Source organism: Syngnathus floridae, chromosome 18, assembly GCF_059516105.1.
Source record: "Syngnathus floridae isolate MCC-2025c chromosome 18, RoL_Sflo_1.0, whole genome shotgun sequence".
NCBI classification, from domain to species: Eukaryota; Metazoa; Chordata; class Actinopteri; order Syngnathiformes; family Syngnathidae; genus Syngnathus; species Syngnathus floridae.
The window spans coordinates 8,661,002-8,678,046 of record NC_142430.1 but is presented as its reverse complement, the minus strand read 5'-3'; the positions used below and the strand labels follow the sequence as shown (position 1 = coordinate 8,678,046).

At 44.3% G+C, this 17,045-nt stretch overlaps 4 protein-coding genes across 8 annotated transcripts; all 4 read left to right on the top strand.

Moving 5' to 3' along the window:
- Positions 1-209: 209 nt before the first annotated feature.
- Positions 210-5,127, top strand: pth3r (parathyroid hormone 3 receptor). Its single transcript, XM_088359506.1, has 13 exons — positions 210-426; positions 2,346-2,451; positions 2,761-2,871; positions 2,936-3,060; positions 3,252-3,346; positions 3,419-3,575; positions 3,662-3,815; positions 3,899-3,959; positions 4,024-4,090; positions 4,172-4,266; positions 4,326-4,467; positions 4,536-4,577; positions 4,663-5,127. Exons 1-13 carry the CDS (start codon positions 355-357, stop codon positions 5,125-5,127), a joined length of 1,692 nt encoding a protein of 563 aa, XP_088215632.1. The 5' UTR covers positions 210-354.
- A 757-nt stretch (positions 5,128-5,884) lies between these two features.
- LOC148382863 (RUN domain-containing protein 3A-like) lies at positions 5,885-9,518 on the top strand. Of its 3 annotated transcripts, none has more exons than XM_088360877.1 (11): positions 5,885-6,211; positions 7,002-7,117; positions 7,207-7,334; positions 7,411-7,496; positions 7,564-7,653; positions 7,731-7,811; positions 7,894-8,059; positions 8,140-8,297; positions 8,365-8,484; positions 8,574-8,662; positions 8,731-9,518. In XM_088360877.1, exons 1-11 carry the CDS (start codon positions 6,117-6,119, stop codon positions 8,871-8,873), a joined length of 1,272 nt encoding a protein of 423 aa, XP_088217003.1. In that variant the 5' UTR covers positions 5,885-6,116; the 3' UTR covers positions 8,874-9,518. The 3 variants fall into 3 exon arrangements, with proteins under 3 accessions (XP_088217003.1, XP_088217002.1, XP_088217004.1); XM_088360876.1 differs by having other exon boundaries at positions 7,186-7,334; XM_088360878.1 differs by lacking the exon at positions 5,885-6,211 and adding an exon at positions 6,409-6,664 and having other exon boundaries at positions 7,186-7,334.
- A 768-nt stretch (positions 9,519-10,286) lies between these two features.
- LOC148382862 (protein FAM117A-like) lies at positions 10,287-15,108 on the top strand. 3 transcript variants are annotated; one of them, XM_088360881.1, is made up of 10 exons: positions 10,287-10,440; positions 10,574-10,723; positions 10,795-11,003; positions 11,457-11,596; positions 12,187-12,300; positions 12,413-12,529; positions 12,774-12,902; positions 12,976-13,159; positions 13,227-13,380; positions 13,442-15,108. In XM_088360881.1, the coding sequence occupies exons 3-10, from the start codon at positions 10,898-10,900 to the stop codon at positions 13,662-13,664; spliced, it is 1,167 nt and encodes a 388-aa protein (XP_088217007.1). In that variant the 5' UTR covers positions 10,287-10,440; positions 10,574-10,723; positions 10,795-10,897; the 3' UTR covers positions 13,665-15,108. The 3 variants fall into 3 exon arrangements, with proteins under 3 accessions (XP_088217007.1, XP_088217008.1, XP_088217006.1); XM_088360882.1 differs by having other exon boundaries at positions 10,381-10,723; positions 11,457-11,563; XM_088360880.1 differs by having other exon boundaries at positions 10,381-10,723.
- A 142-nt stretch (positions 15,109-15,250) lies between these two features.
- coxfa4b (cytochrome c oxidase associated subunit FA4 b) lies at positions 15,251-16,823 on the top strand. The gene is made up of 4 exons (XM_088360887.1): positions 15,251-15,415; positions 16,102-16,190; positions 16,282-16,342; positions 16,553-16,823. The coding sequence occupies exons 1-4, from the start codon at positions 15,368-15,370 to the stop codon at positions 16,607-16,609; spliced, it is 255 nt and encodes an 84-aa protein (XP_088217013.1). The 5' UTR covers positions 15,251-15,367; the 3' UTR covers positions 16,610-16,823.
- Positions 16,824-17,045: the final 222 nt, after the last annotated feature.

Below are 17,045 nucleotides of genomic sequence, written 5' to 3'. Positions count from 1 at the left end.
CAAGTTCCTTCCAAACTGCAGGAGGAGGAGGAGGCATCCTCATCATTGCTTCTCTCTCTCTCTTTCCTCCCCACAAGGTAGCACGCTCTCCTGCACTTTCCCCCCTCTACCTCTCCCTCATTCTGTCCAGTGAGCCATGCACGGCAACATCACAATCTGAAAAATCATGGTACACAAAAGAGACACTGAATTGTCTTTTTTTTTCTCCCCTATTTGACTGATGCAGAAACACATTCAAAAGGAAAGGAGCCTATGTGGGACCCAGAGAAGAATTTTGCCATGACAATTCCAGGGAATGTGTGGACATAAGGTTTCTTGTGGAAAATTATTCAACGCCAAGCTGAAGTTGTCACAATGATGTACGGAATATTGCCTGGACTTGGACTTTTGGTTCTTCTACACAGTGTAATATTTGTGGCAGGATTGGTGAGTGTCCCTTTTGACGTTTTTATTACATCATCAAATGAGCGAAACTATTCAATTTTTTTATACACACACACTTAATTTTGGGGGGCTTTCAAATTCAGCTAAATAATACCAATTTGTTGGAAATAAATTATTTCAGAAAATAAAACCATTACAGCTTGAAGCTATGGTTGAAAAATATTTACTTTACATAAAAAAAGGGAATTTGATTGTATGAATCAAACATTGTCACATCGTGACATAATACTGTAAGAAATACCACTCCCAGTGTTAGGCCAAATATGGAAAATGTCACAGAGCAGTGTGAGCTTTTTTGTTTTTTCCAGGAAAGCTTTTCAACAGCAATATGAAAACGCAATGAAAGAAAATATTTTTTTTCTCATATCTTCATGCATAATCATGTCTCAATGTCATGTAAATAATGACCTGTGTTTTTTGTAATGATAACCATAGCAACATAGTATTGCGTAAAAAATAATTTCTACATTTTTACTTGCATCTCTGACTAGAAAATCTTCAAATGTTTTTGACCAGTTATCAATGTGAATATTTCAAGATTCAAAAATGACAATTTCCAAGGTCACTAAAGACAGAGAGGGATTTACAGATGAGGTCAGGGGTAGAGGTTAAGATAACGGGCAGGACCTTCCCATGGCCTGCAAGGAATCTGAATGATGCAATTGCCTGAGAATCATGTGAGGAAAAAGTTTGCACACCCCTGATCTCCACTTCCATGTTGGAAGTCAAAGCACACTTTGCACACGCAACAGGCAAGAACGCCTCTTCCAGGAATCACCACATGAGACTCACTACCATGATTCCATTTCTCAATATATTGTATTGACTTGGGCTGAGCGTTCCCGTTCTCAAAACAAATGATACCCGGTCAGCATTCCGATTCAAAGCCAAATTCACCTACTGGCAGTTTATTTTAATGGGCCATTTAATGAAATGTGTCTGTTGGGCTCCTCAGATTTTTTTCTTTTTGCACTGCAGTGACGTCTAACCATGTTGGATCCTTTGTCTAATCCACTCTTGAGGTATTTGGAAAAAAAATACAGATTTAACGGCGACCTCTTGAGGGTAGCAATGCTAACAAGGCATCCCGTCAGGCAACAAAAATAAAACAGGACTATAAAAAGTCATAAACCAGCGCAGTTGTCTTGTTTTTGGCTTTTGTTGATTTTGTCGTTAGACCCACACAAAGGCGGCAATTGTGCGGCGCGCCAGTCTGGTCTCCGGCCCATCCGGTCCAGGCGGCGGGACGCAAAGGGGTTGGCGGTGCATCATCACATACCGCGTCTTCTCTCAACTATTTGACAACACCTTGAGGCAGCTCATCAAAATCCTACGCAAGACTTGACAGATTGCCCTAGTTGGTCAAAAATGAATGAACTGCAATTTTCTGCCACTGTTTGTCTTTGGCGGGGGGGAAGTAACAACATACCGAAACTGCTTCCTGTCGCCCCCTACTTGAAGTTTACTGTCAAACTAGAAGAAACAAAGACAATTTCACGTTGAGTATTTAACCAAATCACATTCATTTTATGACAGACAGCTTAATGCTAACACACAATGCAAAACGGCATTGATGGCTAACAAAATTAGCATAGATGGTGATGCAATGATGCATTGGAGATTTCAACACAAATGGTTCCGCAACACAGGTAAACAGAAAATATAATGAGACTCTCAAATATTCTGAAATGAAAATACTCAAAAATAAAGTCAAAATAGTGGCTATTGACACCCCCCCCCCCCCCTTTCTGCACGCCAGAGCCCCCCTTTGCACGCACCAGAATTCCCCAAATTCCCCTTACAAATGGCAACATGTCATGCATGGAAAACCATTTCACGACGCATATTTGCACCCCAGATATCTTCACCATCTAACATTGTCTATTTTCCCACTTGAATAGGTGGACTCTGATGATGTCATCACGCGTGACGAGCAGATCTTCGTGCTGATTGGTGCCCACGCCAAGTGTGAAAACAGCATCAAGTCACAAATTGCCCTCATGCAAGGTTCGCTCTGTGCTATAATTGCTTTTATTATGATTTCCATTTGTAAATTCAAGCCACTGAAATGCATCAATTGTGTTTAGTAAGCAGATTGAATGCATAATCGGCAAGCGCGATTATTGCAGTGGTGATTTATGAGAGCGATGATAGTCGTAGATGGTCATATCCTGCCGGCCAATGGAAGCTCCGACAAAGGCCAAGCGTTTCTCATTCATACTCTGATGCAAATGCAGATGAGCTAAAAGACTAATCGAGACGCTGCGAACAAATCACATATGGAAAAAATGATCATTATGGTTTTTTTGGGTCCAGAAGGCGACTGCATCCCTGAGTGGGACGGCATCATCTGCTGGCCGAGGAGCAGCGCCGGGCAGATGGTGTCAGTGGGCTGTCCCGAGTACATCTACGACTTCAACCACAGAGGTAGTACAAGTACTCGAGCGCGCAGTACTTTAACTTTGGTGTTGATGTCTTCGACTATTTTCAGGTCGGGCCTACCGCCACTGCGATGAGTCTGGTAACTGGGAGCAGGTGTCGGTCATCAACCGGACGTGGGCAAACTACAGCGAATGCACCACGTATTTGTCAGCCAATTACAGGACTCAAGAAGAGGTGCTTTGGAATTAATATTAGAGAGCATGTCTACTGGTTAAGTGGTCTAGATGATTGACACATTTGGTTGCTCTGAACCCCACTCTGACCTATGCGTGGTGTTCCACAGGGCTCAATTTTAGGGCCCCTGGTATTTCTTTTTCTGGTTGTTTTACAAGTGCGCTAAATTGTCGTTTGTGCTTGTCATGCAGAAGGTTTTTGAAAGACTGCACCTCATGTACACTGTCGGCTACTCCGTCTCTCTGGCATCTCTCCTGGTAGCCGTTTTCATCCTCTGCTACTTCAAGTAAGATACAGCTGACGTCTACGGTGAATCGTACTTTTATTTATAGTATCTATATTTTGTTTATCTCTTCAGACGCTTGCACTGCACCCGCAATTACATCCACGTGCACCTCTTCACATCCTTCATCTGCCGAGCGATCAGCATCTTTGTGAAGGATGCCGTGCTCTACTCGGTCTCTGGTGAAGTTGCAGAAGAAGAAGTCGAGCTTGTGGGGCAGAAGCAGCACATGGTTGGTATCGGGGAGCCCAAACTGGTATCGGTGGTGGAAAAAAATAACATCCTTGGTTTCTCTTTGTGGGTTGTATGTGTGTTAAGGCCGGCTGCAAAGTTGCCGTCACGTTTTTCCTCTACTTCCTGGCGACCAATCATTACTGGATCTTAGTGGAGGGTCTTTACCTCCACAGCCTCATCTTCATGGCCTTCCTCTCTGACAAGAACTACCTGTGGGCCCTCACCCTCATCGGCTGGGGTAAGCTCACTCGCCAGCCGGACGGGAGGGGGCGGGGCTTTTGCGCTGGACACCAATTTAATGGCCCATCATTCTAATTTTAGGCGTTCCCGCTTTGTTTGTGTCCATTTGGGTCAGCGTGCGGGCGTCACTGGCAGACACACAGTGAGTCACCATCAAAATGGCGAAAATTGGAATACAATTGGAGATAACGTGGTGCTTTTTGTAGATGTTGGGATATCAGCGCTGGGAACCTAAAGTGGATTTATCAAGTTCCCATTCTGGCAGCCATTGTTGTAAGTGGCCATTTCATTAAGTACATCTGTGCAATCTAATTATTTACATTATTTTGACATTGCATGAAATTGCATGTCCAGGTGAATTTCCTGCTCTTCGTCAACATCATACGCGTGTTGGCCTCCAAATTATGGGAGACCAAAACTGGAAAACTGGATCCTCGGCAACAATACCGGTAAGATATGATCTCTCAAAGTGGTCTTGTCTTGAGATTTAACCAACCCTACCCTTTAGAAAACTTCTCAAGTCCACATTGGTGCTCATGCCTTTGTTTGGAGTCCACTACATGGTCTTTATGGCTCTTCCTTATACGGAGGTTTCCGGGCTGCTGTGGCAGGTGCAGATGCACTATGAGATGTTCTTCAACTCATCGCAGGTCGGACAGAATCCACGTCTCTTTGTATTAATGGAAGTAATTTTGATTGTGCTGTTTATGTGTTTTAGGGATTTTTTGTGGCCTTCATCTACTGCTTCTGCAATGGCGAGGTAATGTGATGATTTTATGGCGATATAGACTAACAGAGGTGGTGTCATTGTCTTAGTTGTAGATTGTTTTTTTACTCACTTGCAGGTGCAGGCAGAGGTGAAGAAGGCGTGGCTGAGACGAAGCCTGGCACTGGACCTGAAACAAAAAGCCAGGATAACCAGCAGTAACGGCGGAGGCAGCTGTTACTACGGCGGCATGATGTCGCACGCCACCACCACCCACAGCGTCTGCATGTCGGCCGTCAATCCCCGAGCGTTTCCCCTCGCCGCGGGGGTGGTCGGCTACGGTGGGGGGGCGGGACTCAGGCTGCCCCGCCAGGCCGCCCTCCACCCGCAAAGCAGACTACCCAGATACACGGCCAGTGAATGCGAGAACTCGGGGATAGCGGCAAAAAGGCCCGCAGTGGCCGGGACCACCGGGGGAGTCTTTGCAAGACATGCGAGAGATAGCAAGAAACACGATGAGCCTAAAAGTTCCCTGGCGGAGATCTCCGGAGAACCAGATCCAGACACTTTCTTGTCTGTGAAAGAGCTGGAGACTGTCTTGTAAATATTGTTTGGTGAACTTTGCTTCATTTAAAGCAACTTGTTAATATGAAAAGACAACTTTGGTTGTGGAAAAATACAATTTAAATTCCAATTTTTATGTAGTCTTCATTTGAAATTCCATTTGGCTCCATTATGATGAAATGCAACTTTGAATATTGAGCCGACACTGCACTTCGTCTGCTTGGCTTAACAAGGTAACTTGTGTAAACATAATCATTGCTTGCTAACAGTTGGCTGCGGTCAGACACGTCTAGACGGGTCAGGCGCTGCAGTGCAGCCTTCGTTGTTGATTCATCAGTCCCCAGCAGATGCCTTTGGCTCCGTCGCAAGCACCCTCACCTTCCTCTGAGCCAGCCACCTTTCTACTTAATCACCTCGCAACACCGTCCTGAATTTCACACAGGTCACTTAGAATCTTGCTCACATGGCAAACAGTACCTGAACATGCAGCAGCATTCGCATGGATGTGTGTGTTCTATTTTTATACAATAGTCAGAACATTATGTGCCTGTATAATGGCGTTTCCATTCATGTAATTGGGGAAAGATGATTTGAGATGCAATGATTTGAGTTATGAACATTGCTTTTGCCTTGAGACAAACTATATCCTTCAGATAATCAATTAAAAAAGTAAAAAAAATATCTAATATAATAAGAAGAAGAAATACGATAAATTTAAAGTAAATCAATGTCTTGAAACATTATTGTATTTTTTTTGGTGAGCGTATCCGCATGCGTCATGATAACGTCAACGAAAGGGGCGGAGTCACTGTGAGTGGATGGAGCGCGCAGATCTCCACCACTAGTCTAATTGGGGAGATTAAAAATAAAAAGAGTAACGACACGCGACTTCTGTTCCTTTTGCATGTTTCGGCTCCTCCGAGCGTTTCCTCCATCCTCTCACGTCGTGGCTGGTTCTCGTCCGGGCGTGAATGAGGCGGACCGGTGTCGACAAGGGAGGGGTCCTTTGATAGCAGGGCTGCCGGGCGGATGGAGCCCTGCTGTTTGACCATGGGTGAAGTGTCGAAGAAAGCATCCACTCGGAATGTGGCGGTGGAGAGGAAGAACCTCATCACCGTGTGCAGGTCAGTGTTACTTTTCTCGAAATTTTCCAATCGCATACTCCAATTGTGCGTTTAGCTACGTCACACTTCATGTTATTGACCTCAGATGACATCATCCTATTAAAAGTCCGAGTGACAACTCTGTCTTGACATGATGATGTACGAAAAATAACAAATAAATGAACGCAACAGATAATAAAAAGAAGCTCGGAGTGAGTTTAGCAGTGTCATCTTCCATCTGCTGATGGTGTGGTTGCCATGACGACAACCTTCCTGGGGCAAGGACTGGGTGGCACCCTGGGGAACCAGCCTTATGCACACCTTTTAGTCCATTTGGCTTTCCCATAAATGAGGTTCTAGTTCAAAAAGAGGAATTATCCATCCATTATTAGTTTTAGTAGAAGAGCCACTGAGTGATTCCCTGCTGTATACAAATTGTCTACTGAATGAGACATTGATGCATTTGGAACAATGGCGAGTTTGATCATTCGCTTCATGGTGGGATGAAGGCAAAAATGCAAATGAGTGTTTCTATGGCGCTCAAACTGGACGTAGCAGTTCGCTGTGCCTGGAAACCATCACGTGGTGCCATATTCAAAGACGAGTCATCTAATTGATCGGTCCAGTAAAATATGACTGTGCTTCTTCTGAATGCTTGGCAGAAATATTTTCCCTTAAGCGTGACATCAGTTCAGCTTGGGCGGGGCAACATTCGACCTCAAGATGTGAACGCTATGACTTCATTAGATCAATTGTATCAACAACCTTAATACAAATAAACTTGGAATTTAACTTCTGTGTGGCTCTCCAGGTTTTCAGTCAAGACCCTCTTGGAGAAATACACAGCCGAGCCCATTGATGACTCATCGGAGGAGTTCATCAACTTTGCAGCCATCCTAGAGCACATTCTCAGCCACCGTTTTAAAGGTAAGCCGCTTTGATTTCGATCTGGTTAACCTCTTAAGAGCTGCAATTCACGATAGGAATGAATTTAGATAGAGGAACATTTATTTCAGGCTCTAGTAGCTGGTTCGATGGCCAGAGGAGTTTCTGGGACTTTGTTCGACTGGCTTGCGCCAAGCTGCCAAATAGCTGCATTAGCAGCATCGAGAACATGGAGAACATCAGCCCATCGCGAGCAAAAGTAAGACTTTTAACAAAAACGATTTTCTTCAGACGTTAAGATATTCTGGATTAAAGTCTTTATTTGATCCCTTCAGGGCCGAGCCTGGATAAGAGTGGCCCTGATGGAGAAGAGGCTGTCAGAATATATTGCTACTGCCCTGAGGGACATGAGAACGACAAGGTGCTACTTTTTTTTTTTCTTTTTTTTAATCAAATATGTCAGCTGCTGTATTTTTTCTCGTCTGCAGACGCTTCTATGCAGAGGGAGCCATCATGCTCAGAGAGGAAGCCTCCGTGCTAACCGGGATGCTCATAGGCCTTGGAGCCATCGACTTCAGGTGACCCTCATTCCAGGTATTATGAGTATCAAACCTATTGTGACCTTATCTTATTGGTGTCTTGTCCCCTTTCACAGTTTCTGTCTTAAAGGGGAAGCCTTGGATGGGAAATCGTCCGCAGTTATTGACTACACGCCATATTTGAAATTCACACAAAGGTACAAGAAACATTTTGACATTTTAGAAAGCTAAGTGCGGGGAGTCTCCGATCCACTTTAGTTTGGAATGTTTCTTTTCCAGCTACGACTACGTGAGCGACGACGACGACCGCCAGAGCGTTGAGAGCAGCACGAGTGATGACAGCATCCCCGAGCATCCTTACGTGCCTCTGGTCACAGACGAGGAGAGCTGGAGCACCAAGTGTCGCAAGATGGAGCAGAGGTTCAAGATTGTTCATGCGCAGAAGGTCTGCCATCATTTTTGGGTTCAAACACAAACTCAGAATGCTCATCATTTGGGTGGATTTGATGATATGTGCGTTGTCAGGGTTACTTGGAGGAGCTGGTGCGGCTGCGGGAGTCCCAGCTGAAGAACACAGAGGCGGAGAACAAGAGGCTGAAGGCCCGCCTGGATGAGCTGCACGGCCAGAGTCACCAGGAGAAGAAAGAGCTGGAAACTGTCGTCCTGGAGCTTCAGGAGCAACTGTGAGTGACACCTTAAAACCTAAAAATTTGAATTCCTCTCAGTAAGTCATGTTCCCACTTTTGACAGAACAAGTTTGATTCCATGTGACACCAGCCACTTGGCTAAGAACCTGACCATCCCACTAGTGAACCAATGGCCTCTGCTCGAGCCGTACAACAGCCAGGACCACGTTAAACTTCTCCGCAGGTTTGATGGATCATAAAAATTGGAAATATTTTCCTCGTGCTAGCTAGCTTTTTGTGCTCTGGCTAAAGCCACGTTTGCTTGATCTTCAGGAGGAGTTTCCCTAGCACGGAGCTGCTGTCAGTGGATTCAGATCCTCTAAGGTCGGAAGGGAAGCAAAACGGAGGTGCCTGGTGCACGGGTGAGCGCCGTTCTTCTTTTAAAACAACAACAACAATAAAGAGCTAAAAATACTTCCCTTGCATCCAGAAAAGGACTACACCCCTTCCCTAATGGGACTTTGTGGCTCCTTGGGCTCCCTTCCAAGCTGCAAGTCTCTATCAAGCCTCAAGTCCAGTGAGTGCCTGGTCAACATCAGCACAGAGAACAGTCCTGCCCTCTCTCCCAGCTAGGGGTCGCCAAAGTCAACACCACCGTCCATTTTCCAGATGCTGAAAGCAACAAACTAACGCCTCTTGGACTGTCACCACTTTCTTTCCCTCTAGCGCTATTTTGACATTTGTGAAAGAATAGCAGGACATTCCAAGAAAAAAAAAAAAACAGTAGCTGCTGTACTGCCTGACGCCCTTCTCTCATCTTGTCATATACGGGTTGACTAACAAGTGTCAACCAGTCACTGTTATTGTCGACGTTTCTCTGTATCTAGCTATTGGAATTCGCTAGCTAGTCCCCCCCCCGAAAAGTCATCCTCCCTTCGGATAGTTTCAGCATTGCTCTTTTCTGTGTGAATTTCAAAAAACATTTCATTTAACTTTACAGGGACTAACTCCAATGGGGGAAAAAAAAAAAAAAATCTTGAGTTAGCTTTAGATTATTAGCTAGATTTATTAGCATCAGGCTAACAAAGTTTGCAGGAGCATTACAATGCAAAGTGCATCATGACTATGCAGAATGAATGTTTCCATTGTATTTTTTTTTTCCATATACCCGACACGAGCGGGAGAGAAACAAGCGACTGGATTAGTGTAGCCCCTCATCGGGTTGAAGATGTGGTACATTGTGTTATTTAAATGCAATAAACCCGCCTTTTTTTGGTGTTATTGAGTCCAGGGCCATTTGCATAGGTGCACATTTGCAGTTCAGTTTAAGGTCAAGCTACTTGGAGTTGCTTAAAGAAGGGCATGGCATGTTATCTGTGCCTCCTTTTACAGTCCCCACCATTGGCACACCCTTTTTGCACAGAGTCGGGACATTTATCTGTCACAATGCACACTGCAGCATACACACAGGCTCACACCACCCCAAACCAGTCCACCCAGATGTTGTTCACACATGCATCTTGCAGGCCTTCAAATTAGGGGTTACTATCAGGGGCCATTTTGGTTCTTATGAAGTCCTCCAAATTCCTGCATGGTGTGAAACTAAAACCATCACAGCTAGGCCACATCACAGTAATGCTGTCAGAAGGCTGGATATACACAATTCTATCTGGATTCCACATAGAATTTGAAATTGGAAATCATGCAAAATGGCAGCTTTGGGATAGATTTTCAATTTGTTTTATCTCTGTTGATAAAAACTAAGTATGCACGTACATATGTTTTTATCTAGAGAACAGGAGGTTCGTGTATTCTCTATTGAATCATGTCTCCATAAAAACACAAGTACACTGCGACTTTCCACATTCTGTGCCAAAGTTCACCCATGAAAGACACGTATTTAAAGTGTTGAAAGTGATCCTTTAACGTGTTTATTAACGATGATGTTGCGTTTATATTACGTTCAACTGTATCAACAAGTGATATGAAACAAAGGGGGCGTCAACAACTAACTTCATCATGCGTGTTGGAGCGATTTGTGGCAAATCATCCAATAGGAAGGCATCTCAAAGTTCTTTTAGCCAATCAAAAGTGAGAACCCCCCTCAAGTCCCGCCTTGCCCATAATTAAACCCACACCAGCGTGGCGGAGGTGTTTGGAGTCTGCAGGCTGAGCGAGCGGATTGTTCCCCTCGGAGCAGGTTTGCAACTTTCTAGGCCACCACAACCAGCTCCGGCCCGCACAAAAGCAATTGCAAATTCTTTGGAATTGAATAAGAAAACATAGCAGTCGGCGCTGTGTTGACGTTTTCTTTTTTTCCTCCCTCGTGGAAGGTGTCTGCTTCCTTGTTCGCCAGCGAGCTCAAAACATCTCCACATCCTCACAAAGAAACTTTGCTTGCTAGGCAGCTAACTCGCCAGAACACGACAAGAAAAGTGGTCCAAAGCTCATGACGAGCCACAAATAACCACTCGGCGTCGGAGGTAACTCTTTACCCACTCGTGGAAATGTCTGCTCAGTGACTCTGGCGTGAATTTGCCTCGTTTATTATAAGCGAACAATCGAGGGATTGCAGCGGCAGTGCTTCCCAGAGAGCAACCCCCACTCCATCACCTTCCTCCACATCCGTCGCTGGTCCACCAACGGCTGCTGCAGGCATGTCAGGCCGGAGTGGAGCTGCTCTGGGCCCCCAGCCCCTCAAGGCAACCGTCCCCTATCAGCTGGCCAGCAAGCACCGTGCCAAAGGCAGGGATGGAAAGTCAGGTATGAGCCTCCCCACCTGTCACTCGCCATTGTGGAGGCATGTGAATATGCAAAAGTTGGAGAAAATAAGATATTCGAGCACGTCTGCAGAAATACATGTGTAAAAATAGTACTGATTTACACTAGAAGTACTGGTACTTCTGTTAAAGACTGGTCATGTCAAAAACTTTGATTCAAGTATGCACATTCAGTATGCATTCCCAAATAAATAGTCTATTTGTGCATAACATAAAGCGCACATCAAAGTATGTGCAGCAACATCTACTACATCACCATGTAGCCGTTTTTGATAGCATGGACATGCATTCACTAAATATCTTCTCATTCATCTTCATCAAGCATATTAAATTCTTATTTTCAGCTCCAGGTCAGTCAGGCCAAAGTCAATATTTTAATATTGGACTTGTCGTTCAAGTGCGATGTTCATTGACGCCAGTTGTATCCTGATGACAGCTGGAAAGGCCAAAGCGCAGCAGCTGAGTCCCGGCATGAGGCGGACCATGTCTCTGGACGCCATCATCGGCCCGTACCTGCAGGGCCACTGGCCCAAAGAACCGGACGTAAGCTTGTGTCGAACGGACAAGTCCACTCAGGTGCAACTTTTACTACTAAACGTCAATCGGAGTGGACTTTTCTATTTGAAATTGTAGGAATTCGTCTCGTGTAAATGATGTGACTCGGTTTGTGTTTGCTCGCGGCCCACGTAAGCGTTGAGAACCACAGCCTTGAAGAGGTGTCATCTGCAGCCATCCTCTCTGCATGTTCGCTTCCTTTTTGCGCCTATGACTACACTCGTGACAACCGAGTTGCTCTAATCTCAAAGCGAGGATAATAATGCCCAGTGACTGCATTCGGTCCAGGCCCAAAGCATCGCACGCGTCAACATTCCTAACTGCTTGGAAACGACGAAAGGTATGCGCTTAATAATGTAAAAGAAGTGAAATGACTCACCCTTTGAAGACATCTTGACAAACTTGTAATCGAGTGGCAGCGGCAAGGTCACGCTTTTTGTAAGTATTGTTGGAAGTAGTAGGAAGTGTAAGTGATTGGCTGGTAAAATGTCAATTTAATGAAAATAACTTTTGAAGTTGTATTGCGCTTTACTGTCGGTCTCGATCAGAATATTGAAGACACTGATGTTCAATTAAAAATGGCATCTTGTGAATGATTTTAACATTTGTAGACTCCTAACTGGGCCGACAAAACGCAGAGCAGGAGGGAGGACAACGTCGACGACGGCGGCGTCATCGGACACAAACGCTCGGCGTCCTGGGGCAGCGCCGAGCATCTCCAGGAAGTGAGCTTCAACACGTTCACATTTCCATAAAGCAACTGAATACAACTGTCATGAAACAAAATGGTCGACTGACTGAAGATGACACTTTTTTTTTCTTCCACCCCCATTGCAGATTACCAAACTCAAACAACAGCTGCAGCAGCGCAGCAAACCTGTCGTCTCTGGGGGGCACGAGCGAGAGCGCCAGCGTGGCTCATCTCTCGGGGGCTGTAACCTAGGAACCACTCAGGTGCTTCTTGTCGCTTCCGTCAAACAACAGCGAGCCAAGGCTTGCACTGACCCATTTTATTTTTGAAATATACTATCTTAATCGCTAAAATGGGAAAGCACAGGATGGGGTATCACAGGAAATGAAACGCTGAAGCAACAGGAAGGGCACAACATCACACTGCTTCTGCATTTCAGCACAGCTGTCGTGGTTTTTTTATTTGTTTTCCTTCATCAAAAGATTGCATCTAAACTTGTGTCTTCAGACTCAGCCCATTCCCATCCCACTGGCTCCCCTCTCCACGTTGGTTCCCCGGCTGCGCTGCAGCGTCGAGGGCCTCAACCAGGAGCTGGAAGGCATGTTCGTCTGTCAGCCGGGCCACCGGCAACATCAGGTGATGCTAAAAATGGAGCCGGCGTTTGCTCATTTTGCTCGTTCGGTATTGATTGTGTTTTCTATCTTTCTAGCTTCTGGAGGTTCCGGACGGCCACCGTGCTCCTGTCCCACCTCAGAGCTGCAGCATAGGGTCTCAAAGCGACCCGGCTTCTGTCACACCTCCCTCGCCGTCTTCCGCTTTGTCCTCACCGTACTGCTCTCCCACCTCCACCTCTCCGCCCATATCCGAAGACGGCCATCTGGACGTGCATAAAGGTAAGTTCCAAAATTGCGTGCTCCTTCTGTGACCTTGTGAGTTTATTAACTGTCATCTTTACGACAGGGTTGGATCTCCTGTCTCCAATGTTGTCCCTGGGTGAGGCGGACCCCTCGCTGCCTCTGCTGATCTCCTCCTCGCCGGGACTCAATAAGAGCTGCTGCTTCCAGAGGGAACCTCCAGAGGGCTGCGAAAAAGTCCGTGTTTCCGAGGAGACCAGGTACGTCTTTGCAGGCCTAAGAAATCTTCAAAGCTGTTCATGTTTTTCTTCTTCTTCTCAGCACTTCAAACCAGCAAAAAGAGGTGCCCGTCTCCTCCTGCCCAGACCCCAACAAGGTCAACTTTACCCCCTATGGGGGCTCCGCCTTCTGCCCCGTCAGCCTCCTCAACCCGTTGCTGCCTTCCATGGACAAGCTCTTCTGCAGCCTGTCCGTCAGCGGCAACTGCCTGGACCCCCCCGCCGCTCCCTCAGGCGAAGGCTGCACGCACGCCGACGCCATCTAATCAAAGCTCCCATTTTTTCCAATAGTGGATGCTGTTGCTTTATTTTCAGAAAGCTTTTTTTTTTTGTCAGATAAGGTGTGAAATGTTTATTGGAGGAAAAAAAATCATTCTTTTGAAAATAGTCAATCCAAAGAGGAGCTACTTGTTTTTTTTTTTTTTTTTTTTTTTTTTTATATAAAAGTGTGTGCGGTCCAAAGATTTAATTTTGGCCAAACGTGCGAGAAGTGGGATGGTCTTGTTAACGTGTTGCTGCTTGACTGAAACGCACACTTTTTTGCCTTTTTTCTTTTTTCCAGTCCACAAAAGGTTATTTATCTGGCTCTCACCATCCTGTTTGTTTGACAGAGCACCGCTGGCGTAAAAAGCATGACAAATCACTTGGATTCTTTTCATTCACACTTTGATGATGGCTGGGTTACTTCAGTGGAAACATTCCTGCTTTAAACAGTTTCTGATATTGGAAGTGAGTGAGTGAGGCAGGAAATGAGTTCACATGTTGACGGGTTCAAAAAAACTGTGTGTTTAGAGATATAGTTGACTACCTAACCAGTTTTAGTGGTGTAGAATTGTCATTTTGTTCTCTTCGAGTTAGTATAGTTGTATTTCCTGGTAGACACATTTGCACAATCGGAACTGCTTCTTTTGCAAATTATTTTTTTATCTTTTTGTATTTTTGTAAAGTAGTTTTGACACATTTTTTCTTATGTTAAATAATCTGCAAAATAAGCTAAAAAATACAAAACTAAAAAAAGCCTTTTAGTTTTGTCTTCATAATCAACACACGTGTTATGTGAAATATTGTATCGTATAGTTTTTCTTTTTCTTTTAATGCACTTCCAGGAAAGGGTTTTTACACAAAGAAGATGCCCTTGCTTCCATTAGTCTGGGTTTGTGCATGTGGCTGGAATAGTTAGTTTTCTAGTATGACTTCAATTTTGTATGAGCGCCAACGTCTCAGGCTCACTTTCATGTGTGTGTGGATGCTTAGGGGGGGAAAGTTGTGTCATCTCAGGTACTGTGTTCTGTCCACATGCATTAGGCCACGGACCGGATTCTTTTGTCATGGACTGTTGATGCATGTCATTAGTGTGATGCCGGAATGCCTTAAAATGGTCAGACTTGAGGCTTCTTGCAGTCACTATCAGGAAAGAGTCACATATGTTCCCTTGTGGATATGAGCAACATGTGGATGATTGAATGCTTAGTAAGTGCTTTGATTTTGTAGGAACAGTAAACAGGAAGTTGGACTGTTATCTGGATTTAGCCGTGCCCCCCCCCCCCCCCCCCCCCGCCTACATTTGTCATAATCGTCTTTTTATGCCCAGAATTGTGACAAAAATGTGAAAAAGAATCCAATTGTATCCGATTTCCAACAGAGGGTAAAGACATATTGCACATCTTTGTCATCCATGTATGCTTTTAATATACACGCTATGACGTCAAACACGCAAATTTTGTATTTTTTCTTGATGGTTGCCCAACTTGACAGTAATAGTTTAAATAGGGTTCATATTCGTCACGTCGCCAGCTGTTCCCCCTCGGAGCGTTCTGATTGGCTGAGCTCCAAAGGGGCGTCACGTCTACTTCAGGGATCCTTCTGGCATGTGGGAAACGAGAAACGTAGCTTCCCGCAGTATAACCTACCGTCACTACACAGGACCAGCGTTGCATTGTTTTAATCCTCGGAGCCGATCAGTGTCACCATGTCGATGCTCGGGACCGTCGCTAAGCAGCTCAAGAACCATCCAGCTGTGAGTGTTCTTTCAAATTCTACCCGATATGATTTATGAAAAAATGACCCGGTGACATTGAAATTTATCATTGGTGCGGCTAAAGGACGAGTCCACAGTGCAGCACTGTCCTTGATTGTATAAAGGCACTCGTAAATGATATTTCGTGAAAAACAAATCCACAATCGGATTATAGATTATTATATACATTAAAATAATAATGGCTGGCGAATAATCCTATGCAAACATTAAATTCATATAGGCCCTGACAAGTGGAAATACAAATATCACGACAATTGTATATATTTCAATCAACAAAATCTTTATGCTAACATCGACGCTATTTCCAGGCCTAAAATATAAATTGATAAAAATAAGAAAGGTGTACATGATAGCACCACGGCCATTTGCGTTGGTGACAGCTGCACGTATGTATTGTAATGCACTACTTTCCCAAGATAAACATGACCCAAGGTACTGTACTTGTACGAGGACAAATCATATGAATGGAAGTTGTGCAAAATGAATTGTCTTATTGATTTTATTAAACAGTGAGCGATTATTGTGAACTGTCAATATATGAGATATATTTTTACTGTGCTTTGAAGTCAAAGGTTTTGAAGAGGATCAATGTTTCTAGAATTTTTTTTGCTTAAAACGTACGGTGCCAAACTTAGCATTGAACTTATGACCCTTTCTCTCTTCAGCTCATCCCACTGTTTATCTTCATTGGTGGTGGGACAACCATGAGCATGCTGTACCTTGGCAGACTGGCACTGAAGAATCCCGATGTCTGGTAAGTTCCTGACAACCCCACCCATTTGCTTAATTACACAAATGTACATAAATGATTGCGGTAAAAGAACAATCTATTCTCCATTTGTTAGTTGGGACCGCACGAACAATCCTGAGCCTTGGAACAAAATGGAGGCCAATCAGCAGTACAAGGTATGAATTTTGCTTTATAATGTATTTGTGGTTGCATAACATTTATTGTGTTTTATTTATTATTATTATTGTTTTGTTTGTAGTTGTTTCCAGTCATTTCCTTCCTCCTTCTCATGGAGCTTCATATAAATTGCAGTCTTTTACTGCACTGCCGTATCTTCTCGCTTATCATGCCTCAAAGTTCATATCATTTATTTGTGTGTGTTCCAGCTTTTTACAATAAACATGGACTACTCCAAGATGAAGAAGGACAGGCCTGATTTCTAAGCTTGAAACTGTCACCCCCCTCGTGGAGCATTGGCACATCACTGACTGAAAATTAGTCAGCATATGCATTTAGAGTGAAAGTGAGGGGGGGGGGGATCATTTATTTATCACTGACTGTATAACTAAAACAGGTACGCAACTGTTTGACTGAATAATTGATGAGTTCATTTTAAAAATTACTGTGTTGTAAATTATTAAAAATGATTGAAATTGCCCTTCTTGTTTTGTTGGTGATTGCAAGATTAAGAGAAGATGCCAAATGTTGATATTTTGGAAATGTAGTATATACAATTGTATATTAAAATTAATTTAAGTACAAATAACGATATCTGTCTTATACGTTTGGATACATTTAATAACCGTAATGCACGTTCACCTTCTGTAGCTGCAATTTGTACTTTAACCACAGGTAGGCAGTGTTGCCTTTGCTTAATGC

Bases quoted from the DNA above. Each gene is read 5' to 3' on its own strand.
- pth3r (XM_088359506.1), top strand. From the start codon at position 355: ATGATGTACGGAATATTGCCTGGACTTGGACTTTTGGTTCTTCTACAC. The intron at 3,576-3,661 runs GTTGGTATCGGG...ATGTGTGTTAAG, and splicing joins TGGGGCAGAAGCAGCACATG to GCCGGCTGCAAAGTTGCCGT. The intron at 4,468-4,535 runs GTCGGACAGAAT...TATGTGTTTTAG, and splicing joins TGTTCTTCAACTCATCGCAG to GGATTTTTTGTGGCCTTCAT.
- LOC148382863 (XM_088360876.1), top strand. From the start codon at position 6,117: ATGGAGCCCTGCTGTTTGACCATGGGTGAAGTGTCGAAGAAAGCATCC. The intron at 7,118-7,185 runs GTAAGCCGCTTT...GAATGAATTTAG, and splicing joins TCTCAGCCACCGTTTTAAAG to ATAGAGGAACATTTATTTCA. The intron at 8,485-8,573 runs GTTTGATGGATC...CTTGATCTTCAG, and splicing joins CACGTTAAACTTCTCCGCAG to GAGGAGTTTCCCTAGCACGG.
- LOC148382862 (XM_088360881.1), top strand. From the start codon at position 10,898: ATGTCAGGCCGGAGTGGAGCTGCTCTGGGCCCCCAGCCCCTCAAGGCA. The intron at 11,004-11,456 runs GTATGAGCCTCC...TCCTGATGACAG, and splicing joins AGGCAGGGATGGAAAGTCAG to CTGGAAAGGCCAAAGCGCAG. The intron at 12,903-12,975 runs GTGATGCTAAAA...CTATCTTTCTAG, and splicing joins CGGGCCACCGGCAACATCAG to CTTCTGGAGGTTCCGGACGG.
- coxfa4b (XM_088360887.1), top strand. From the start codon at position 15,368: ATGTCGATGCTCGGGACCGTCGCTAAGCAGCTCAAGAACCATCCAGCT. The intron at 15,416-16,101 runs GTGAGTGTTCTT...TTCTCTCTTCAG, and splicing joins AGCTCAAGAACCATCCAGCT to CTCATCCCACTGTTTATCTT. The intron at 16,343-16,552 runs GTATGAATTTTG...TGTGTGTTCCAG, and splicing joins AGGCCAATCAGCAGTACAAG to CTTTTTACAATAAACATGGA.